General features: G+C 34.7%; 1 protein-coding gene and 1 pseudogene across 20 annotated transcripts in view; both read right to left on the bottom strand.

Moving 5' to 3' along the window:
* The window catches only part of SYNJ1 (synaptojanin 1), an 88,743-nt gene that overhangs the window by 30,856 nt on the left and 32,111 nt on the right, over nucleotides 1-25,776 (bottom strand). For 12 of the 20 annotated variants that reach the window (XM_074389332.1, XM_074389335.1, XM_074389334.1 and 9 more), the window contains 11 exons: nucleotides 23,766-23,827; nucleotides 22,448-22,544; nucleotides 21,135-21,304; nucleotides 19,705-19,786; nucleotides 17,260-17,412; nucleotides 13,950-14,115; nucleotides 11,627-11,650; nucleotides 8,095-8,286; nucleotides 5,024-5,108; nucleotides 895-1,035; nucleotides 406-598 (listed from right to left, as the gene is read on the bottom strand). In XM_074389332.1, coding sequence (XP_074245433.1) covers nucleotides 406-598; nucleotides 895-1,035; nucleotides 5,024-5,108; nucleotides 8,095-8,286; nucleotides 11,627-11,650; nucleotides 13,950-14,115; nucleotides 17,260-17,412; nucleotides 19,705-19,786; nucleotides 21,135-21,304; nucleotides 22,448-22,544; nucleotides 23,766-23,827 — 1,365 coding nt within the window. The remainder of the gene's footprint in view (nucleotides 1-405; nucleotides 599-894; nucleotides 1,036-5,023; nucleotides 5,109-8,094; nucleotides 8,287-11,626; nucleotides 11,651-13,949; nucleotides 14,116-17,259; nucleotides 17,413-19,704; nucleotides 19,787-21,134; nucleotides 21,305-22,447; nucleotides 22,545-23,765; nucleotides 23,828-25,776) is intronic. The other 8 variants (XM_003927661.3, XM_003927662.3, XM_074389347.1 and 5 more) reach the window with 2 other exon arrangements.
* On the bottom strand, nucleotides 7,603-7,720 carry LOC120368471 (5S ribosomal RNA; annotated as a pseudogene).

Genomic DNA, 25,776 nt, shown 5'->3' with positions numbered 1-25,776 from the left:
GACCTCAAAATCACTAAGCCCAGAGAAAAATCAAGCTGGGAACTAAAACAGACAAACCTGCCTCTCATTTTATTCACAGGTCCAAAGATAAGAAGCTACATAATTCCCTCACCATTTGCCCAGAGAAATTCCCTGTGGACAAAGGATAAGACAGAACTCAAAGACATCCCTCTCAGACTCACCTGAGACAAATGCACATCTGACTGCTTCCTCCACCCCATTGTTTATGTAAAAATGCAAATTCATTGAACCAGACTAAAGTGTGTATTCAGTGGAAGGCTGATCTAGGACTTCGAAATATTTCTAGGAACTATCTTAAATTTTCAAAAACATTGAGGTAGAATTTGGGGCAAATTAAAATACATTTCAAAGCTTTATCTTCAAGAACAAGCAGTAAGAGCTTACCATAGGAAAACTCAATTTTCGTGCTATTTCTACAAAATCTTCATTTCTTTCTTTGACTTGTGACTGCCCTGCAGCAAAGTGGCTACAGACAAAGCAAAGGCTGGTTGTATGGAACAGCATTCGGATTGCAACTGCTCCCTTATTTCCAGTTGCACCTCCCATTCCAGTCTTCACAGTATCAACTGCAACATCCCTTTGAAACAAAGAATTCTAAATCACAGATTGAAATTTTAAGAGTTCCATGTGAATAGGAAATCAGGAATATACACAATCATACAAGTACACATATTATGGTACTGTGAGGGGAAGCCTATGAAATAGTACAGTGAAGCTATTAGTGAGTCTTTAATCAAAACCCCCAAAACCCCATTTTAAAACAAGAACTATGGATAGTTTTGGTTTGAAGAACAGAAACAACAAAGATTCTACGCTTTTTTCTTGTTATTTAATGGTAGGAAGTAGCCTTAAGAGAGTGTTCTGTTTACTGACCTGATAAAAGGAGCATGCTGTGGTCTGATAAAAACAAACAAACAGACGCCCACCAACTGCTCAGAAGCCAGCAGCACATACTTGTTGTCTCTGGAGATTGTCTTCTGAAGTTCTACAGCCCAGAGCTTCTGATTTGTTGTGCTACAAGAAAATATTAAAAAAGGATTTTTAAAAAAGATAATGAAAACAGCCTATTTTATGACAATTGTCAATCATACCTTTATCTACCCAAACTTCCTAAGACTCTAAAGGAAGCTTAGGCTGTTTTTGTTTCCTTTAAAAAAGAAAACTCATGATTTAGACAAAAGAAAACCACACTTCAAAATCTAATCTATTACTTCTTTATGAAGAAAATATAAAGACATTAAATGACTCCTCACTGGGTGAGTAAACTCAAACTTAAACTTTTTTTTTTCCTTAAGTATTCATTAAGATCACAGAGATGAGCTGGGCGCGGTGGCTCAAGCCTGTAATCCCAGCACTTTGGGAGGCTGAGGTGGGTCGATCACGAGGTCAAGAGATCGAGACCATCCCGGTCAACATGGTGAAACCCCGTCTCCACTAAAAATACAAAACATTAGCTGGGCATGGTGCCTGTGAAATCCCAGCTACTCAGGAGGCTGAGGCAGGAGAATTGCCTGAATCCAGGAGGCGGAGGTTGTGGTGAACCGAGATTGCGCCATTGCACTCCAGCCTGGGTAACAAGAGTGAAACTCCGTCTCAAAAAAAAAAAAAAAAGATCACAGAGATGTACAGTAGTAGCTGTGGGGGGCTGGTTCCAGCTCCTGTGGATACCAAAATCCAAGGATGCTCAAATCCCATACATAAAATGGAGTAGTATTTGCATATAATCCATATACATCTCTCGTATATTTTAAATCATTTCTAAACTACCCGTAATACCTAATACAATGTAAACGCTATGTAACTAGCTGTTGTATTATATTGTTTAGGGAATAATGATACAAAAAAAGCCTTTAAGTAAAAAAGACCCAAAAAAGTCTGCCCATGTACAGACACAAGTTTTAAAAATATTTAATATTTTCATGAGTTTAACCCAAAGATGTGAAACCCATCGATATGGAGAGCCAACTATAGTGCTTCCAGATACATTTCCCTACTTTTATTTTTCTAAATTATAATGTCTTCTAAAAAAATTTTGCTATGGGAAATTAGAAAACATAATTATTAAATAAACCACCATATACTCGTTTTCAAAATTATCAATATTTTGCCAATCTATTTTCTTCCATCCCTCTCCACCTTTGTTTTTTTGGTAAACCTAGAATATTTTGGACCAATTCTAAGACTTATGCTCTTTCACCTGCAAATACTTCTGTATGTATCTCTAATGCAATGGGACATTTTTATTTTTACATACTCACAATGCTATTATCACATTTAAACATTAATTCCTTAATATCATCTAGTAGTTTATATGTAAAGTTCCCCATTTATCAAAAAAAAAAAAAAATCTAACAGTTGGTTTGTTTCTTTTAAAAGGGTCTAAACAAGGCCCACATATTGCATTTGCCTGTTATGTCCCCTAATCTGTTCTTTATTTTTTGAGATGGGATCTCACTCTGTCACTCAGGGCTGGACCTTGGTTCACTGCAACCTCCGCCTGGGTTCAAGCAATCCTCCCATCATCAGCCTCCCAAGTAGCTGAAACTTCGTTCCTCATCTTCTCAATGAACTTTATCCTGATTATTCACTTAAGACTGCCAACACTTCTCTGTGTCCCTATAGTGATCCTTTTCCTCTATTTTCCACTGCACTTTTCTAACATGCTATATAATTTACTTATTGTAGTTATTGTTCACTGTCTGTTTCTCCCCACTAGAATACGAAGTCCACAAAGATAGGGATTTTTGTCTGTTTTATTCATTGGAGGTACCCACAGTGGTACTCAGTAGATACTGCTTAAATAAAATGAATAAATATTCACCACTTTACTAAAGAAGAATATTCCATACATATATATGGGGTGGGGAGCCTCGCTCTGCCACCCAGGCTGGAGTGTGCAGTGGCACCATCTCCACTCACTCCGTCTCCAGGGCTCAAGTGATTCTCCCTGCCTCAGCCTCCTGAGTAGCTGGGATTACAGGCATGTGCCACCACATCCAGCTAAATTTTGTAATTTTAGTAGAGCTGGGGTTTCACTTGTTGGCCAGGCTGGTCTTCCTGGCCTCAAGTGATCCACCTGCCTTGGCCTGCTAAAGTGCTAGGGTAACAGGTGTGAGCCACCGTGCCTGGCCTAAAGAAGACTTCGATTAAACCTAGCCTAAAGAAGAATTTAATTAAATTCTATTTAGACAAACAACTGATCAATGCACTTGGTACTAGGAATCCTCAGAGTTATATTCTAGTTTAAGACCTGAATATGTTTTTCACAAAACATAATCAAACAACAAAGTGAGTGAAGTTAATTTCTTTCCAATTTTCCTGATGTGAACTGTTACTCATTTTGGCTAATAAAATATTTGTCATTTGCAAAATTGACTACTTCAACGCATAATTTCCTCCTGAAACATCTTTAAAAATGTCACAAAAGACGGGAAACTGCTGAAATTTAAAAGCAAGCGTACTCTGTTAAAATAAAATACAAACTTTAAACTTCACAAATATAATTTGTATTTGTAATATGGGTTCAGAGCAGCAGTTCCAAAAGTGTAGTCGGGATATCTTTGAAGGTTCCCAAAGCTCATGGAGTCACAACTATTTTCATAATACTATTAAGGCATCTTTCACTGTGTTGACTGACAGTTGCACTGATGGCGCAAAAGCAACCATTGGTAAAAGTGCTACACTTGCAGTTAAAAAAAAAAAAAAAAAAAAGCCACTTCACCTAAGAATGTCCTTGATGAAGCACTCAACATTATTCATTTGATCAAAGCTCAACCCAGGACACATCTTTTAAATATTCTGTGTGATACATAGGAAATACACACAAACCACTTGTGTGGTATACTGACTTATGATATTTATCTCAAAAAAAGAAAATAAGTTGTGAGTCAAACTGCCACTTTCTTTGGAATACAGTTTTTCCTTAAAAGAACTAATGACAGATGATGGTTATTCAGACTTAGGTTATTTGGCATTTTTTTCAACTAAGCCTGTCTCTTCAAGAAAAACAACCAAGAGTATTTGTTTTTAATGGTAAAGCTTGAGTTTTCAGGCAAAAATTAGTATTCTGGAAAACTTGTATCTCCTACCATGATCCTTACAGCTTCCCAACAATTATTCTCTGATGCAATTACCAGTGATGGTAATTAACCAATATGATGCTTTGATACTATATAATGAAATGTGTTAAAATCTGGAAGAGCTACATAACTTAGAAAACTAGTATTACCCCAAGTGACCAATACACAATGTTACAAAATCATGCAAAGGTAAAAGATCGATGAATTTTAGACTAATAGAGCACAAAAAGTTTATTGATATGGTTTCAGATTCCATTTTGCAACTAACCTTTAAGACTACCATTTGGTGTGGTGTCTTATCTACACTATACCAAGATAACACTTCTCTGTTATCTATACTACAACAGAGAAGAAATTATCTGTTTTGGTATAGTATTAGAGAAGAAATTATCTGGAAAGGTTATAAAAATATTTTCTTTTCAAACTACATAGTTATGTGATTTTTCTTCATATACTTCAGGCAAAACATACTGCAGCAGACTGACACAGAAGTAGATGTAAGAATCTGGCTGTCTTAAACTAGACATTAAAGAGATTTGCAAAACAACAAGACAGTGCCACCTTTCTCAGTAAATTTTTTGTTTTGAAAAAGTTATTTTTCAAAAAAATTATTTTATGTTAGCATAATAGGTTTATTATTGTTCTTAAGTGAATTAAATGTTTTTAAATTATCATTTTTAATTTCTAATATAATAAATATCAAGAGATACAAACATTAACAAAAGTTCTTTTAACATTCTCAGTATTTTTAAGTGTACAGAGAGATCCTCAGACCCAAAAGTTTGAAAAATGCTCTTTTACAGTTTAACGAGCACCTTTCCATTTATTATTTCAAGCTATCCTTGTAACAATTACTGAATTATCTGTCCTCCACAGTTTCCCTCAACTGGCAAATTTTTCAGTGTATTATGTGGCTAGCTTACCTTGCATTCACAATGTTTCCAGCATTCAATTCTACCATTTCTTCAAAACCAATTGCAAATATATCAGTTGGCTTACTTCTTTTATCTAAAATTAAGCATCCAAGAAATACTTTAAAACACAGCCTCAGACAAACGGCAACCCCACCCAACACAACATAACACTGATTTCATAAAAATTGATTTTTGTGTTTTGAGTTTAACCAAATTCATATTAAAGGCAAAAACTCTTGAGTGGAATAAATTAAAATTTACTTTCTATTCGGGTGTCCTAAGTTTGCTTCTTTGTTTGTTATCCTTGAAGATTCTTAAGCCCTTTCAGAATTCACTTTGAAAAAACTCTTGCTAAAGTTTTTACCAGGGACAGCAGAGAAATAAAGCATTTCTCAAATCAAAATCTCACATAAAACTGGAGAGAGAAAGAAATTATTCAGAAAAGGCACAAGGAATAAAGCGACTGAGAAACTACCTCAAACTGCAGGTAACAGGAGGAATTTTTCACATTAAAATGTGAAATACGTAAGCTTGATATTTTCGCTATTTTCTGGGTGAAAGAAATCCAGGAAAACTAGGAGAGATCCAGAAACTAAAACACAATACTCTGTCTAGATACTAAGGATGAAAGGAGAACAGAGCTGCTTGAGAAAGCAGCCCAGAGAGACTTTGGATGCCCCGCGTTTCTAGAAATGATTACAAATAGCTAGAAAGAGCTTATATGACCAGACGCTACAGCCCCTGCCTATAATGCCAAACACTTTGGAAGGTGGAGGTGAGAGGATCACTTGATGCCAGGAGTTTGAAATCAGCCTGGGCAACATAGTAAGACCCCCATCACTACAAAAAATAAAAATAAAATTAGCTTAGCATGGTGGCATGCATGTAGTCATAGCTACTCAGAAGGTTGAGGAGGGAGGATCTTTTGAGCCCAGCAGTTTGAGGTTGTAGTGACCTATGATATGGCCACTGCACCCCTGCCTGGGCAATAGAGAAAAAGACCCTGTCTCAAAAAGTGGGGGGGGGAAGAGCCTATAAATAGTCTGAACTAACACTGAGAATTAAAAATATATATATTGACGGCTATTATGTGCAAGGCTCATGCATACATCACCTCATTTAATTTGCCACATAAACACCTTATAAGAAAGATTATTTTTTGTCTCTTATTTACAGACAGGAGATTTGTCCAAGTTCACACATAAAATGCAGCCTGGCACACAGACTCTAAAGCCCAACTGTCTGAGTTCAAATTATGGCTTTGCCACTACTGCACAAACATGGGCAGGTTACTTCCCTTTCTATGCCTCAGTTTCCTCGTGTGTAAAATTGGAATAATGGTGTCTATGTAATAATAGGTCTACTCTGAGTATTAAATGAACACACGTAAAGTACACAGAATTATAGTGTTAGCTTTTATTATTATTACTATTACAACTTTAAATTAAGTTCACGTAAAACCTAAAGGGCATTTTAGTCCGGATGCAGTGGCTCACGCCTGTAATCACAATACTTTGGGAGGCCGGCGGGGTGGATCACCTGAGGTCAGGAGTTTGAGAACAGCCTGGTCAACATGGTGAAACCCTGTCTCTACTAAAAATACAAAAAATTAGTTGGGCATGGTGGCAGACGCCTGTAATACCAGCTACTAGGGAGGCTGAGGCAAGAGAATCGTTTGAACCCTGGTGGCGGAGGTTGCAGTGAGCTGAGATCCTGCCACTGCATTCCAGCCTGGACAACAAGAGCTAAACTCCATCTAATAAAAAAAACAAAAAAACAAAAAACAAGAGCATTTTAATAAAAAGTTTTGGGGAAATGCCAGGGTTTAAGATGGGACTGATGAAAAATAACTACAAAAGAAAAATTTGTATCTCACACCATTTCCTATACACTTCACCCTCACTATAAAACTTAGTATTTATATACTATTTTAAGAAGGAATTAAAGCTAATTTTTGAAGAAAATTAAATTCATGATTCTCATCAAAATCTTTTTTTTTTGTTTTTTAGAGATGGAATTTCACTTTTGTTGCCCAGGCTGGAGTACAATGGCAGATCTCGGCTCACTGCAACCTCCACTTCCCAGGTTAAAGTGATTTTCCTGCCTTAGCCTCCTGAGTAGCTGGGATTAGAGGTGCCTGCCACCACATCCAGCTAATTTTTTTGCATTTTTAGTAGAGATGGGGTGGCCAGGCTGGTCTGGAACTCCTGTCCTCAGGTGAGCCACCTGGCCCCTTCCATAGTGCTGGGATTACAGGCGTGAGCCACTATGCCCGGCCCAAAATCTACGTATCCTCTGCTCAGTGTTTGGTTCTGGCTATTAACAGCTTGGTGCAGAGTACCCAAACTGAATGCCAACAAAGTTTTTCAAGGATAAACTAGTACTCTTAAGTTATTATGTAAAGTATCAATAAATAATCACAGGTTTTATAAGGCTGCTCAAGACCCACTCTGCTATTTCCTATCTTAGTAACTAAATAGAGGATTAAGAATTGAAAAATGAGATATAGGTTTGAAAAATAAAACTCAAATGATCAATTATATTTTAATTATGTAATTTAAAAAAAAAAATTTTTTTTTTTTTCTTTAAGCCTACAGCACCTGGTATTCCAAGGCGGTCTCCCATCCAAGTACAAACCAGGCCCAACCTGCTTAGCTTCCAAGATCAGACGAGACTGGGCACGTTCAGGGTGGTATGGCCGTAGACTAATTATGTAATTTTAATTAAAATTAATAAATGATCAATTTTAAATGGACATAATCTTGGTTTATGTCCATTTAAAATAAAAACAGAACTTGATTTTGTTATATGTGTGTAAATTCCTACTTCTGAAAATCAACTATGAAAAAAATTTTTTTGTTTTATCATTATATATTTTTATGAAGTAGAAACTAAAGGTCTAGAAATTTTAAAAAGGTAAGATTTTAATAGATGTGATCTTTAAAGATGTTGGCCTTCAAATGTATAGCTCCAAGTTTTTTTAATAAATTAATGCATACTCTAAAGTGGTATATTTGTTTTCTAGATTAATGCATCACAGTCAGGATTTATTAACTAAGTCCATATTATAAAAAGTCAACCTTGAAACTCCTGGATGCCAGCTAACTTGGGTGCATCAAGAAGCCAGTCAGTGAGTGTCTGATTCTTGAAAGCTATGCTGCGAAATTGTTTCCCACCATTCACGTTCCAGGTTCCAACACATACTCGAATTTTCTTCGGCTTTGAATATTTGTAGAAATTCTCACACATGCTCTTTAGTACTTTAGAAGATGCTAAATGAGACAAGATACAACAGAATTTTAGCTGCATTAAAGCATTTATAAAAATTGATTTTCATAACTGAGATATGACTCTGGAAAGTACAATCATCACAAGCATGAACAAGCAAAAGATACATGCACAGGCAGAGAAAAAGATCAGCCTTCAATGCAAAGCCTGGCATGAGGCAATTACCAACACATTTAAAAAAAAAAAGTCAACATTAAATACTATAGCCAAAGTAAAAAAAAAAAAAAACTATTACAGATACAGAATTACTGCAGCAATATAAAACATGCAGAACAAATAGTTCTGTTTCAGTGAAATGGTACATTATTTTATACTGTACAAATCCTAAGTAATATACACTTTTAGGAAGATAGCAATTAATTTTCTACAACTTTCATTAAGAGTCTGATAAAAATATAAATCTGATTTTTCTCCAAACAAAAACATTTAAGAACGTTTACATTTAAGATTCTAGCTATGAAAGGCAGCTTGATGAATAATGTCTCCTTGACAAAAATATAGACGATATTTCTGAAAATGAAATCACTATTAAATGTTTCCCATCTCATTCAGAGTGGAAGCCAAAGTGCTTAAACAATGATCCGAAAGGCCCTAAACAATTTTTCTTCTTTTTCCACCCTCATCTTCCACTATCCCTAGTGCACTCATTGCTCAGACGCTGGCCTTCCTGCTGTTTCAAAAACATGCCAGTCCTGCTCCCACTACAGCTCTTCGCAATGGTTGAGACCACAGCCTGCAATGTTCTTCCTGCACATCCTTCGAATCTTTACTTGCCAATGAGGCCTTCTCTGACCACTTTATTTAAACTGCACTCTGCCCCTAACTTTCCACTATCCTCTCCCTGCTTTATTTTTCTCTATAGCATTTATCACATTTATAAACTATTGTTTTATTTATTTATCCTACTGTCTCCCCTCATGCGAATAGAAGATGCATGAAGGCAGACATGTTAGTCTGTTTTCTTTATGGCAATGCTCTTAGTAACTAAAAAAGTACCTAGTACACGCTAAGTGCTCAATAAATAATTGTTAAATGAATGAATGATCAATACATTTTGAATCCTCAATCTCTCCTTTTTTTTTTTTTTGTCTACAACCTATTTTGTCCCTTTCTAACTCACATTCCATTTTGGTTAAATTATCAGCACAGAACCTCAAAAGCACCTCGACCTAAAAAAAGAATTTGCATTTAATTGGCAGCTAACAGGGTAACAGAAAAAGGACACCAAAATTATTTTCACCTTTTACTACATGATCTTATTTTATGATATTATCTTATGATACCAAGATACAGCAGTCTTAAGAGGAAATGAAAGTGAAACAGGCAAATAACATGTTAGTATTATTGCAAAATTAATTTTGACCTGTGGAACTGCTGATTTAGGTAAGTATATCCCCAATGTTTCCAGGGGCAGATATGCAGATTTCTCAGCATCTTGCTGTTTGCTTTGATTGCTTGTATAGAGGTGTCTGGGTGGTAATGAAAACAGATTGTTTGGCCTGTTGGTATGGTTAATTCAAAGCTGACTGTACCTAGATAAAAATAATTCTGTACTATTACAGTTTATCACTGGTCTTTAAAATTGAAGTCACTGTTGTTGTTACTAATGCAAACATCACTTCCATGATCTGTTCTATATCAACACCCAAGTTCTATAATAATTACATGGCTAAAAATACTCAGCAAGACAATGAACCGTGTGAACAAAAACATACTGCCTCACATACTAAATAAACTAATAAAATCAAGTCAGTTTTTAAATGAAATAAAAAGGTAATAAAATATTCCTAGTTTACTCTTAATTGGTGGCACGTTAATGTGCTTAAAGAAACTGAGTTGAAACAAAATAAAAAATTTAAAGAAAGAAACAGAGTTTATGCTCAAACAACAGATGTCCATCCCTAAATACCATACCATTTCAGAAAATGGTGTTCATTATATAATTCAAAAATTTATCCAGGTGCTCCCTTCCTCTACCCTTCTCAAAAAAATAATCAACAGCTTCTTAAAACATTCAGAACAATAACTAAGCCAAACAATTCTTTTTTTTTTTTTTTTTTTTTGAGACAGAGTTTCACTCTTGTTACCCAGGCTGGAGTGCAATGGCGCGATCTCGGCTCACCACAACCTCTACCTCCTGGGTTCAGGCAATTCTCCTGCCTCAGCCTCCTGAGTAGCTGGGATTACAGGCACGCGCCACCATGCCCAGCTAATTTTTTTGTATTTTTAGTAGAGACGGGGTTTCACCATGTTGACCAGGATGGTCTCGATCTCTTGACCTCGTGATCCACCCGCCTCAGCCTCCCAAAGTGCTGGGATTACAGGCTTGAGCCACCGCGCCCGGCCTGCCAAACAATTCTTAAGTGATAGCAAATCCTTTTCAACTAAATATCTGGCAAGAGTTAAGTTTCATTCCTTTTGCCACAGATTCATGTTTAAAGACAAGATCATAATCCTCGCCCAGAGAATGAAGACATGAGATTTATAAAAACAGACAGGAAAGAAAAAAAATAATCTTTAGGTCTTACACACTTAACTATTATTTGTTAGGAATCTTGGCACTTTTTAAAATTAAAAGATTTCAGATCATATTTTAGTGCAAGTCTGTAATTTTTAAACTATTTCACTCACAATAAGGAAATGAGACATTACCTTCTTAAATATTAAGTGTGAGAAATGCTGTTGAGTAGTCATAAATATCACAGATGGCACTCAGAAATTAATCCAAAGTAGTTACATCTGGATTTTTTTTCCATTAGCCTATTAAGAGTAAGGTATAACACTGGCCAGGCTCAGTGGCTCACGTTTGTAATCCCAGCACTTTGGGAGGCCGAGGTGGGCAGATCACGAGGTCAAGAGATCAACATCATCCTGGCCAATACAGTGAAACCCTGTCTCTACTAAAAATACAAAAATTAGCTGGGCGTGGTGGCACAAAGTCACTGCACTCCAGCCTGGCAATGGAGCAAGACTCCATCTCAAAAAAAAAAAAAAAAAAAAAAGAGTAAGGCATAACACTAATAATGTTTGTTCAATGAAATGTAAGAGTGAAATTAAAACTAGCTGAATTATCTTTAATTGGAATTAAGCAATTGCTACAGGAAGACAAAGAGGACTGTACATTTTCTCCAGAATGAAATATTTAATTTTCTCAAGCTTGAAATTCTCTTCTCAGATTAAAACAAGATATCAATTTATCCTGTTAGAATCTGATGGCAAAATAAGAAAGTTTCCAATTATATGGCTTTATTTGTTTACAATATCAACTTCAGAAAAATTAAGAAAAAATTGCTTTTATTTATAGATTGATTTTCTATACTGTACCTGACTGTAATGTCTGTTCAGAAACTATGGATGCATCAAGAAGAAAACAAAGAATCATTAGTAAAAACAAGTTACAGTTAAAATGTATAGTGACAAACATTTTGAGATGACCTCACTTTTTTATTTTAAGTCAATCTGATAACTTATTTTTCTGATGCCTATAGAACACCAAAGGTTACAAATAAATGATAATGACTGATACAAACCTTCTGCATCTAAGAAAAATCCTACAGTGACTCAGTGATGTCCACCATTACACAATCAGAAGCTCCTAAGCCTGCCTGCTCTTCTGGCTGTTCCTGTGTGTATGTTATGCATGCATGTGCACACGTGTGAGATTATGAATATGAATATGAAAATCTAAGAAGATGTTAAAGATACGGAAGATATTGCCCTAATATACATCTTTTAGTATTCTTTCTGGGACTTAGCAGTTGATAGGTACAATCAGTTCAGCTATAACAAGACAAATGCATTCTAAAAACATCACTATGCTATGCCAATTGTGCAAATTCCCATAGCCACAGGGCTTATGGGAAAAAATAGGGTGGGGTACCACATTCAAAAACGTCAACAGTGACACAGCAAAAAAGATAGGAACCTCATAAAAACAGTAGCATATTACACATGTTAAATGGTTATAAAATGAATGAATATAACCATTAATAAGGCAGTTCATCTTGAATGAAGTTGGCTTGTAGAAATGGGCATTGACATGGTGCAGCTTGTAATGTGAATAATGGAAAAAGGGATATCAGAAATCAGATGGAAAGTTGAAACAACAGATGTGGGTGGATATGGCTCATGACACACATATTGAACTGAGGCAGGGGAAGATGTTTGAGTTGTGTGTGCATATGTGTATGTGTGTTGTATGTTTTCTAGCCAGCTTAGTTCTTCTGGGTGCACTTTTCTGCATTTACCTAGTGTTGCTTGCCAGCAAAATCACACATAAGCTCATGCGAAATTGGCCTTATGCTCAAATAGTTCCCTAATAAATCAATTATATTGGAACAAATTCCTATTCTCAGAACAAGCGTTGCAGCAGAACTGAATGTACTTTTTAAAAAAGGTATTATTTTACATATAGTAAAATGTGCAAGAAACTAAAAACACTGATGCTTTAGTTTGGGGATTACATAGGTCCCTTGCTTCTTCTCTTCTTTCCTCCAACCATTTACTTTCAGTCGTTGCTTATTAATGCCTCCACATCAAAGTAGGCACAGGTGGAAAGAGGTGACAAAACACAAACGAGTCAAGTCTCTACTTTTGGAAGCCAGGAAAAAGCCTGAAGTTGAAAGTATTAGCTGAGATCAGATATTTTTTGGAGATTTAGTAGGCTGAAGTTCCTCAGCCCACTTACAGATCCCTGAGGAGCTGTCTATAATTAACTACCTTTAGGTACCATGCAGAATTCTGAAAGAATCCATAACCTATTTGACCAAGTAATTACCCAAGAATACATTACTTGATGCAGAAACAATTTTCTCCCACTTGAACAGGGAACATTAAACAGTTTGGTTTAGCGCTAACAGAAAAAATATTTTTTCAGAGTGCTAAAAAGTTACAATGGAAAAAAGTACAATTAAGAAAGTCTAATTTATTTGGTCAATTATACCTCAATACATTTTAGAGAAAGAATAAGCAAGTCTAATCTATTAATTTCTCAATGAATGTTGAGTTTTCCCACCATGCTACTTTTATGTGCTCACTGACAGAAGCTTTCTTTTGATTTTAATAAAAGACACAATGGAAGGTGAAAACCTACAATGAAGGCCATATATTTATTTCTAATATTAAAACTGGTAATAGCAGTTAGTACCCAATAAATAGCACTACTTTAAATTATTATGATTTAATGCTTATTCAAACAATAGCAATCAAAAGCTAAGACCAAATTGCAGAAACTTTTGGGGTGGTGATTAAAAAAATAACCAATATAGGCATTACTTTTTCCAGTAAAGCATTTTTCTATATAATTAATTATTAAATCCTCTATTAAAAGTACTAGCTGAATATTCTATGAAATACTGCCTTGTACAAAGTTAACAATGCTTAAATTATTTACCCCCTCAATCATAATCTATAGAAGAAACCATGCATGGGCCTCAATTTACAGCTTAGTAACACCACTGATTGTACCAACATTTTAAAACAGACAAACTTCCTTTGGAGACTGTAATTTTCAAAAATCACCTTTATAGAAATCCCTTCAAAACTATTTTAAACAACTAAAAATTGTTTGTGTAAATAAGTTGACATTTACCTCTTGGACTTTTAGGAATATAAATAACAAAGTATATAAAATATAAAGTGCACATACCACGCAAACTTCCAGTAGTTAAAAGTGCTCGAGCTTTGTCAGCTAAATCACTATTCAGAGTATTTCCCAGTAGCAAAACATCAATGGCCTCTTGCTTAGAGCTGTCAAAGAAGTTATTCTGAATTGTTCTGGTAACAGAACGAGCACCATCTTTTAACTTTCCAGCCTGTTAAGAAAAAAAGGAGCATACATTTTCATTTTAAATATTACTGATTTTACTCAGTAGGTATTTTGAAATTTTAAATCAGTTTTATATGATTTTAGTATAAAAAAGGATCTAATCGTTCTATTTTGAATATATAATCATGACAATTAAAATGCCTCCAACGTGTCACTGCTTCCTTTCTTCTTTTAGATTAAAGGTCTGCATAAAGAAGTGAAAAAGCTTAGTGCTACAACCACATCCAGTAATGACATCTAGAGCAACAAATGTTTAAAATTGCTTTTTACAAAGGAAATAAACTGAAGTGAACTTATTTAAAACAAGAAAATTCCTTCTTAAAAGGTAATTTGTAAACCTGGGGATAAAATTGGTAGGGTGAAATGGGAGATAAAAAAATAATAAAATAATAATAAAATAATAATAAAAGATGAGCTTAAATGCCCCTAGAAAAATTTCAAAATACTTTGGGAGTAGAAAAAGAAAATGGAAATTGCTCCCAAATAGCTTACACTAGTTAAAATTAAAACTAAATCTAAGAATGAAGGTCTACTTCTCAAAAGAAATTTACAAGTACAGTTCATAAACAAATATTACATATAAACTACAGTTTGTATATTTTGAGTCATTTTATTGCCTATGCAAAAATACATCATAAACTAATAAACTTATTCCCATAGTTAGAGTTGATTATAACTTTTAATGAATATTTATTTTACTTATGCATGTTAGGTACCATAGTGATTTATTTTGACCTTATGGATTTTGATGATTGTCAAAACAAAGAAAAAAACGTACCTTTTAGAAAATAACTTTAGTTTGCAATATGTAATTTTTTTTTTAAAGAAATAACAGTAACTTGAGGCTTCTTTTAAGAATAAAGAGCCAATTTTCTTATATTCCACTAAATGAAGAACCAGCTATCTTCAATGCTGTTAAATGATGCCACTATATATTTAATAAGCAATTAATGTTTGGCATTAAATGTTATTTCTTTCTACATAATAACATATGCAAATAACATTATTTGAAAAGACACTCACCATTCACATTATCAGGCAATAATAAGGAACCCAGAGAAAGGAAAAGAAAGAGCAGTTCAGATGTTAGATTTTAGTTCAATTCAGACTAGTATATTTAATGTATAAAATTTTATATATTATGTTAAAGATAAAAGAGCACTGAAAATATATGTAACCTCTGTACATATATTGTAGTCACTGCAGAAATAAAAAGGTAGAAGAATATAAAAGAATATTTTAAGCAATAGTTTGAGAATCAGCTTTTAATAGCAAGAATTATGTTCTTAATTTAAAAGCAATAAATCAAAGTTTAACAATTTCAGGTTTATAAAAATAGGGACCATTTAAGAAGTAAATATTTGTAAAAGTCAATACAAATTATTTCTATGAGTTGAACAAAAGAAACTTTGCAGGTAAGGCTAATACCTCTGGACAGAGGCATGGCATATTATGACACACAGAAGAGGAAGATTTGGAAATTAAAAGAAGACTTAGAGATCATGAATGGTCTTTAAGGAATTTCAGTTGCTATATGGAAGAAGCTGAATGAGAACTATAAAATTGATAAATGTTCTCATTTCTATTCTTGAAATAATCTGAGGAGTTGTGGAGATTTAGAAAGTTGATAGGCCGGGCGCGGTGGCTCAAGCCTGTAATCCCAGCACTTTGGGAGGCCGAGGTGGGTGGATCACGAGGTCGAGAGATCAAGACCATCCTGGTCAACATGGTGAAACCCCGTCTCTACTAAAAATACAAAAAACTAGCTGGGTGTGGTGGCGCGTGCCTGTAATCCCAGCTACTCAGGAGGCTGAGGCAGGAGAATTGCCTGAACCCAGGAGGCGGAGTTTGCGGTGAGCCGAGATCGCACCATTGCACTCCAGCCTGGGTAACAAGAGCGAAACTCCGTCTCAAAAAAAAAAAAAAAAAAAAAAAAGAAAGTTGAAAAATTCAAGTAAGACCAGGATCCTAAAAAAGTTAAACAATATTTAAGTAGATAAAATAATGAAAACTATCTCAAGTATTGTTCCAAACTCCCTCAATAAGGGCCAAATATTTGAGAAGAAGGTAGTCTGTAGATAATACTAGGAAATAAGAAGTAATGATGAAACAGACAATTATAATTAAGTCCATTCTTTTTTTTTTTTTTTTTTTAGACAGTCTCCCTCCATCACCCAGGCTGGAGTACAGCAGCATGATCTTGGTTCACTGCAACCTCTGCCTCCTGGGTTCAAGCAAGTCTCATGCCTCAAACTCCGGAATAGCTGAGATTTCAGTTGTGCGCCACCACACCCAGCTAGTATTTTCAATTTTCAGTAGAGATGGGGTTTCACTATGTTGGCCAGGCTAGTCTAGAACTCCTGGGTGCAAGTGATCCACCTGCCTCGGCCTCCCACAGTGCTGGGATTACAGGCACCGAATCCAGCCCATATTCACACTTCTTTGGCACATCTTGATAGCCACTTTCCCAAGGTAAGATAAGTAAAGACAAACTATGCCTTAATGTTGGGTTCATAGTAAGCACTGCATAAACTGTTGATTGACTTATTTGTCCAAGTGGCATACATCATACATCTATTAACAGTAGGCACTGTCTCAAGTGCAGGGAACACAAAGCCAAATAAGAGAGAACCCTTTATTAAGAGGTCTATGGTTTTAAAAACTGTATCTGTAATCCAACTACTTGGGAGGCTGCAGCAGGAAAATTGCTTGAACCTGGGAGGTGGAAATTTCAGTGAGCCGAGATCGCGCCACTGCACTCCAGCTTGGGTGACAAAGCAAGACTCTGTCTCAAAAAAAAAATCATATTTGTAATCAAAACAAACAATACGAAAAGTAAAACATATATACAAGGGAAAAATCATGAAAAAAAGAGAAATATAGTGGATTATCACTAAATGACTAGATATGTCATATATACATACTTCCCAAACTTAGGGAAATATCTATCTTCCATTTATTCACTAGTATCTACTGTGAAAGGAGGTATCAAAGAAGGCATAAAAGCACATTAAACAGCATTCTAAAACATCTATTAATTTAAACCATCTATTAATTTTTAAAAGGCCTTTTAAAAGTTTGATGAAGAGAGAAAAAAGAGGATATTCTATAATGATAGATCTAGATCTACCTTTGCTTTCCCTTCAAGAGCTCCAGTTCCTGCATATATCTTACTGATTGAATCACCGTTCACAGACCACATTGACCGAAAAACTTCTTGAAAGCGAGTCACCAACTGAGGCTTTTCAGCTAAACCAAGAGCTTCCAACTGTTTAGCTAGCATCTAAAACAGCAAAAGAGACATTTTTATAAGTACATTAATAAATTAATTGTAATATGGCTTTTAAGAACCACCAGAATCAAACCAAAATTTATCATTATAGCACTATTTGGGACTGAATTCTGAAAGCATTACACTTTACTAAGTTGTGTTAGTTCATCATTTCGATTTTTAAAATAAATGCTGTATCAATGAAAACTACAAGTATTGATAAGGACTTCTTTCTGGTTGAATGATAAAACTTATTAAAGTATCCCTATAAATCAGAGTTGTTTATCTTGCCCACCTACAAGAATTAATCAACAGCCTGCATTAGAATTGAGAAAAATGTTTAGTTTGCCTAAATATAAATAACTAGGTCTCTATAATTTTTGGACTGGTGTTACAAGTTTAAGTAATTAAGGCAAAAACATATGAAAAAAAAGGAGTTGCTCTTCAACTGTCACAAAATAAAGAAAATAAGTAAAATCTCTGACTAAAGTCATGACAGCTTTTTATGCATAAAATCTGTATCAGTAATATAGTAATTTATATAGTAATACAGTTCTTCCATATGGAAGAACTAGGGGAAATAGCATGCAAGGAATTCAAGCACCTCTGGGCTTCCACAAGTCCTTATCACATAAAACAATAAAAGTGTTTTTAAAAATTATTGATCTTAATATGCATGAATTCCAGCCTTGAAATCTGACAGAGTCAAAGCTGAAAGTCAAAGTTCAATCTTTATCCAGTCTGTTTATTTGGAATCTAGTCATATTCTATGTCTTGCATTTTTATGTATGTTTTATTTTATCTTATATAAGTATGGTTATGATCCATATAGAAGAACCAAATAATATAAAAAAACCTTAAACTGGGTTCATGTAATTACCTAGAGACTTACACTACAGCTGTTCTTTGCCAGCATGGAGAATAAAACAAAATGAGCCCCAGGGCCTCCTGTATCATTTAAATCTTTCTCTCTTCAAGGAACTGGGCAAAGCTGATCTTACTCCTCTGCTAGTTTGGCTTTGCCTATCTTAGTGGCAAACTTTGTAACCAGTCAACCCATTGCTATCCTAGGGAGTTTTCTAATTCCTAACTATCAACAGTGGAGAATCAGCTAAGCCAGATCCTGAAAAATAACCTGTTATAATTTTGATGAAAAGGCCCAAGTATTTCAATAAGCTTATTATCAGAATCCATGTACATTTATTCAGCCACTTAAAACCAGAACTTGAAACAAATCCAAGTCATGTGATAAACTCTTACCTAAATGACCAACATGCTTGCTTTCATTTTCTTGTTTCTGTCATATTTTCTAAATAAATTACAAGTAAACCTCAATAATATATTTCAAAAAATCCAAACAGTAAAGTTTAGTTACATGAAAAATACATTCTGTAGTAGAGAATTTTATACACTGTACTTCCATTTTTGAGACAGAACCTCGGCTGCAAAGTAACTAATTAATCAACATTCAGGTCAAATTTAAGATAATTAAATAGAGGAAATAAGAACATGTGACCTCCTATTGCTGTTTTTTGTTTTGTTTTTTTAATAGCATTTGAGAACTATGTTAAGTTCTGATGGAACTAAATGAAGTTTAGCCACCGCCTCCTAACCCTAACTTGCAGAATAGGGAAGACTTAGAAAGCTCAGCATTGCTATAGTTTGTCAAATAGTTGAGACTATGTTTACATTAGGCTGAATCTGATGGATAAGTAGTAAAGAAAAAAAAAAATCTTGTAAACAACGACCTTATCAGAGAAGTAGAATCGCATTCGTTTTCATTCTCACTACGGCATTTTCATCTGATCCTGTTTTTTTATAGCTACTAATTTGAAAACACCAACCAAACTGGATTGGGTTACAAATTGTCAAAAATATAGTCCTATAGAATTGTATATGTGAAAATAGACCCATCTTATCCTAAAATAGATTTTTAAAAGACAACACAGAGAATAAAAGGCCAAATACACACATAAACCCCCCTTCTGCCCCACACATACATATTTCCTCCAAAAGACAGGGAAAAAAATTGTTAAAATAGTATAAATAGCAGATTTTAAAACGGGAGAATTAAGGCACAACAAGAGTAGCTACACAGCTACCTAAAGAGAATATGAAGATCAGGTAAAGGAAATATTTAAATCAAAAGAAAATTTGGCCAAAAAAAGAGACAGAGACTAGAAATAAAAAATGAAGCATAACATTATATATATATTCTGAAAAATAATAAGAAACATAAGTATTACAAAAGCACTTAAAGAGGTATATGATACAAGGCACAAACATTTTAATTTATTTTTTTACCTCTAAGCCAAGAAATGCCTGCACACTATTTGTTCTATCAAGACAATCCAAGCAGTTTGTTCGAACTGTACCACTCTGGCATCTGTAACCAATAAGGTCAAATATCTAGTTTGGAATAAAAATAAAGCTAAAACAAACTATGAATAATCAAGGTAATTAAAAAGTAGCACCCACCTTCCCTCTCCAACTTTTATTACAGTTTTCAAATATCCAAATATACAAAAAAAATTAAGAAATAGATTGTGAACATCCATATGCCCGCCATTTAAATTTAACAGCTGTTAATATTTTGTCACATATTCTTCATTACGTATCTATCACATACTTATTTTTAATTGGGCTTAGAAGCTAAAGATCCATTCAGGTTTATGCTCTCACAGTTCTTTGCACACAAAAGAAAAATATTTATGGAACACATTTTTTTTAAAAAAACTTAAGATCTGTTATCTCTAATGACTGTGTCTACAGCATTAATGCTAAATAAAATACAAATTGAAAAATAAAAAATTTGAGCTTTGTGCAATGACTTTTCCCTTAACCTGTATTCTGTTCTGAACTTAACTCTTTTTTTTACTTAATTCTTTAAACATTTACTTTTCTTCTCCATTTCACATGCAAAAACTGAATATTTAAAGTATACTAAAACAGATAGTAAACAATGTCTTTTACTTGTTTGGATTTAATAGTTTTTACTGACATCAAGAAATATTAAAATGTAAGTTTTAAAAGAGAAGCAAAACAGTTTCATATATAACAGCATGAAGTATGGAGCCAGACGAATCCCAGTTCTAACACTTGTTAATTATGAGACTTGCAGCAGATAAAAATGGGCATAATAATAGAACCTATCCCTGTATTTGTTATTGATACATGTCAAGACTTAAGTACACTGCCTGCTCCATAAAATGTGTCACTAATGTAACCTCTCATTATTATTTGGTGAATTCTAAAGAAAGGAAGAAAAACAAGTTTAAAATCAAGTATAGGATGGGCGACATATTTCCCGCCTGAAATCCTAGCACTTTGGGAGGCTGAGGCAGGTGGATTGCTTAAGCCCAAGACTTTGAGACCAGCCTGGGCAATATAGGGAGATCCCCCGACCCAGTCTCTACCAAAAAAAAAAAAAAAAAAAAAAAAACCCAGGTATGGTGGCACACACCTGTAGTCCTAGCTACTCAGGAGGTTGAGGTGAGAGGATCTCCTGAAACCAGAAGGCAGAGCCTGCAGGGAGCTGAGACTATGCCACTGCACACCCGCCTTAGCAACAAAGTGAGGCCCTATCTCCAAAAAAAAAAAAAAAAAAAAATATAGTATTTTATTTTATTATAAATTTTAATTTTAAAAAGAAAATTAAAGAGTTCAACATTAAGAATAATTTTTAACTATAGCAATGCTCCAATTCAAAGAACAGAGAAACAGAGCAGTCAAACCTTTGAACTTCACTTCCATTGAAATAAAAAAATCCATAATCTAGAAACTTCTGGACTTGAGGTTTAAGAACACTGTGTAATTTTTCTGCCTTTCCTCCTTTAACCATTTGATGATAGTCAAAATTCACCATCTGGATATCAGCAGCATGTTCAGAAGCTTTCAAATGACTCTGAAAGTAAAAAGGCAAATATTCATCTAAATGTTAACTAAATAAGATTTTATCAATATAGCATTACAAATAAAACCTTACATTTAAAATTAAAACCCAGCACGGTTCCTTGAGATTTCACTAATCCCACACTTCACTGACATTGGCAGTAAAATGGAAAATCGCTTGAGGATAACTAATGACATCTTTTTCCTAAAGTCTCATATACTATCCCTGAAAGATTAGGTGACATAATTAACATCCGGGTACCTAAATAATATTCTCATCTGGTTTAGGAAATAAAAAATTATTTCCAATTGTCAGCATTTTATTTTTACAACACAAATTTAATAACATCTTATACTATTATAGAATCTCAAAGTTATCTTATTTAAGACAAAGCCTATCAAAGACTGAAAGTCATATTTTATAACTTGATTCAATATAGACAAGTATTTTTTAAGTTTACCATGTTACTCTTTAAAGTATAATCTGTTTATTAACAGTAACTATTTTATAAGGTTAAAAAATAGCTATGCAACTAGCATATTCTGGACTTAGGAGATTGAACTTTAGAAAATGTTTTCCAATGATCTTAAGGTTATAATCTTATGTAACACCATAATATATATTAATTATTAATTCAGTAAGTGCTTATTAAAATATTTTTTCTTTAGAAGTCAGGCAATTTTTGGGTTCTTTTTGACATGAAATTCTCAAGTTTTCTCTCATCAATACAAGAAGGTATAGTGTTGCATGTAAATAAATGTATTATTCACAATTTCATAGGTTAAAAACAATGACTACCGTTCTAGGAAGCAGGCAAAGCAACGAACAGATAAAGAAGGAAACTGCTATTTCTCTACTAGTGAGGGATAAATATTTTTGGCAAGGAGGGTATCTTTCTGTTTTTCTACAAAATAAAAAAACAGATTAGAAAACAGTGTCATTTGCCTTGAAAGCTTTTTAGAATCTCAATTTCAGCAACATTAGCCTAAATTGTTTCCTAATAGACCCAAAGAGATAAAATTTCCAACAAGTACCCAATCTTTTTCTTGGAAATAATTTACTTCCTGGAAGAATTTGACTGCTTTATTATCTTATTTTTTAACACCATTCTAGGTGTCCATGGGCCAGAATGAAGTAAGAAATGACCATACTTACCTGGAAAGCCTTACTTAGCATATGTTCACCTTCCTTAGATCCGAGCAAATTTACTATTATTTGTTTACCATATAAGTTCTTAAGTGTTCTAAAATGTCTATTTAAAAAAGAAAGGAAATAAGCACATGTCAAATAAGAAGCCTATTTTTTTCAATAAACAAGAATCCATTATTAAATAGAATTTATATGGCAGTATTATAAACACAGAATTGGAAAACTGGGTGCAAATTCATTGTACATGGTCTCAAAGCTGAATTTACAGAAACTCATGAATGCAATTTCCTCTCTAAGCTATGGGTACTGAGACTCCCACCCCGGCCAGAACTGTGGAGGCATCCAGCTTCTGCCCACTCTGTGAGGCTAGCACCAAAGACAGATACCAGCCATGAGCTTGGCTGGGAAGGTGGTTAGGTCAGACGGCAAAGGGCTGCAGCTCACATGTGAGGACATCACAAGCTCTGTGAGTATTCAGAGGGACCTCCTCACTAGCCGGTCTTCAGAAAAATGGCTCCCAAATGTGAGTCTTTTTTCTTTCCAGCTTCTAACCATTCCAGAAGCTATGTAGAACAATGCCACACAAAGGAAATATAACATAAGCCACGCCTATAATGTTAAAATTTCAAGAAAGTACATTTATAAACATGAAATTATATTTTCTTTAACTCAACATGTCTAAAATATCATTTCAACACATAATCAATATAAAACAACTACAGTTAACCTTTGAACAACACAGGTTTGAACTGTGCAGGTCCACTGATATATGGTTTTTTTTCAAACAAACAAGAATCAAAACTACAGTATTCCTGGCATGCAAAACCCATGAATATGAATGATGAGTTTTCATAAGCATGAGTTCCGCAGGGCTGATTGTGGGACTTGAGTATGCACAGATTTTGACATGTGAGGGTAGAACCAATACTCTGAGTATAACAAACATGATTGTACTAATGAGATACCTTACATTCTTTTTTATTTTTTAAGGCAGTCTTTGAAATCTAGTGTGCATTTTATACTTGCAGCACATCTCAACCGGGACCAGTCACATTTCAAGTGCTCAGCAGCTACATGTGGCTAGTGGTTGCTATACTGGACAATGCGCCCACAGAAGAAGTTTTAAGGCCAAGAGATCAAGACCCACACTTCCAGCACTGCCACCCAGAAGTCATAACACTAGGTGTCATTGTCTTTCAATTGAATTAGGAGTCAGAAGGAATTTTACTTAAGAGCAAAAAGGTTTGAAATAAATCAGTAAATTTAAGTAGTCCCACTGCTTATCAATATCAAAATTTAAAGCACTATGGAAAAACTGTCTTACCTGTCAAAAGCAGGTGCATTGGCTTCAAATCCCCTTGACATGCGGACACGATGAGATCCCACCTTAAACAAGAAAAATACATATTCAAACCACAAACCAACACAGAGACGAAAGAAATATCACTGCTTACACTATTTAACAATTTATTTGCTAAACACACAGTTGTTAATCAAAAAACTTTCATTCATGATATGCTTTTAACCCCCTCTTTATTTTTTTAAAAAAAACCTCATCAAAAAAAGAACTAGAAGTTACATCATTATGAAATACTCCTAAACGAATAGGAATTTTTGTTGATTTAAACTATTTTTAAAAGTGCTTTCATATATGTTACTTTCTTTTAAGCTCAAATTACATGCCCTGTGTAACAGATAGTATTACCATTTGAGTAATTTAAAAAAACTGAAATACCAACAGGTAAAATAACTTGCCCTCTGAGATCAATATAACTAATTCCAAAAGAGATTCAGATCAAATTTTACATCTCTGACCTAAATTCCTATTCTTCCAAGCTACCTACTAGTACAAATGTCTATGTGGTTTTTTTCCTCTGCTATGTTGAATAGTCTTCACCTCTCCCTCACCAAAGTTTCACCAAATTGAGAACATCATTCTTTCCTTGAAAAGCAGACTTTCCAAGTCAACCTTGCCATCACCCAACTATAGTAACTGCACACTTTGCAGAACCAGGAATTTTGGGTTAAGCAAATTAAACAAGATGGAAAATATCCACCTATTGTATATTGTTATAATGTTTATTTTCTTACACAGAAGAGTAGCAGAGAGATGAGGCATAACTGACAAAGATGTAACATGCCAAGAAAAAAAATATATGGGTGAGACCAGATTATTTCCCTGAACTTCAATTTAAACATTTCTCTCTGAGACTCTGGCATGAAGGTTGCCCAATCAGAACAAGGATTACTGAAGTGGGGCAAAAAACAGTTGCCCAAAATTCATTCTTGCTAACTTGGTTAACAAAGTGCTTTTAAAGAGGGTGGAGAAGGAGGGTTGTCAAATCAGTCATGCAGTTTGACAATTAAACCAGAAAATAAATACGCTCATCCAATTCCAAAACTCAATTAACAGTATAGTATCAGTCATTCAACATTATTATAACCCTCACTGCACTAAGTTAGATAATCTAATGACTTCTAATAGCCAAGGGATTCTCTCTTTAATTTTTAAATAAGAAATCAATTAGCCTAATGTCACATCTGTATTTGATTTCATTTTATAGTACTTAATAATCTTCATAAATGTTTAAAATTTGAAACATGTATGTCCCAGGACATTAAGCATTTCAGACTGCAGCACACTCAGAAGTTGATACTTTTCTCTGGAGTAATCTCAGATTAACTGCCTATAACTCTATACAAGTTCAAGACTTAGCATTTTGTTTATTGATTAACACTTATCTTGTATAGTACTGCAATTGTACATAAGGTGAAACACATATGGTTTTCATGTCTTCCAGGTAATACCTGTGGTTGTTTTCCACTACTCAGTTCCCTAACACATACATACATCCAGTCACATATCACAGCTCTCATAGCAATATAATGGCTAGTCTGGATTAGATTTCTGTTTTTATGTTTTTAGAGACAGGGTCTCACTCTGTCACTCAAGCTGGAGTGCAGTGATGGGATCATAGCTAACTGCAGTCTCAACCTTCTGGGCTCAAGGTATCCTCCCACCTCAGCCTGCTGAGTAGCTGAGACTACAGGTACATGTCATCATGCCTGGATGATTTTTATTTTTTTGTGGCTCAGACCTGTAATCCTAGCATTTTGGGAGGCCAAGGCGGGAGGATTGTTTGCCCAGGAGTTCAAGACCAACCTGGGCAACATAGTGGGACCCTGTAACTACAAAAAACAGTTGTACACGCCTGTAGTCCCAGCTACTTGGCAGACTGAGGAGGGAGGATCACCTGAGCCTGGGAGATGGAGGCTGCAGTGAGCCATGACTGCACCAGTGCACTCAAGCCCGGGTGGCACAGTGAGACTCTGTC

The sequence above is a fragment of the Saimiri boliviensis genome, chromosome 18 (genome assembly GCF_048565385.1).
Source record: "Saimiri boliviensis isolate mSaiBol1 chromosome 18, mSaiBol1.pri, whole genome shotgun sequence".
NCBI lineage: Eukaryota > Metazoa > Chordata > Mammalia > Primates > Cebidae > Saimiri > Saimiri boliviensis.
Note: the sequence above shows the minus strand (reverse complement) of the source record. Positions and strands in the feature narration are given on the sequence as shown.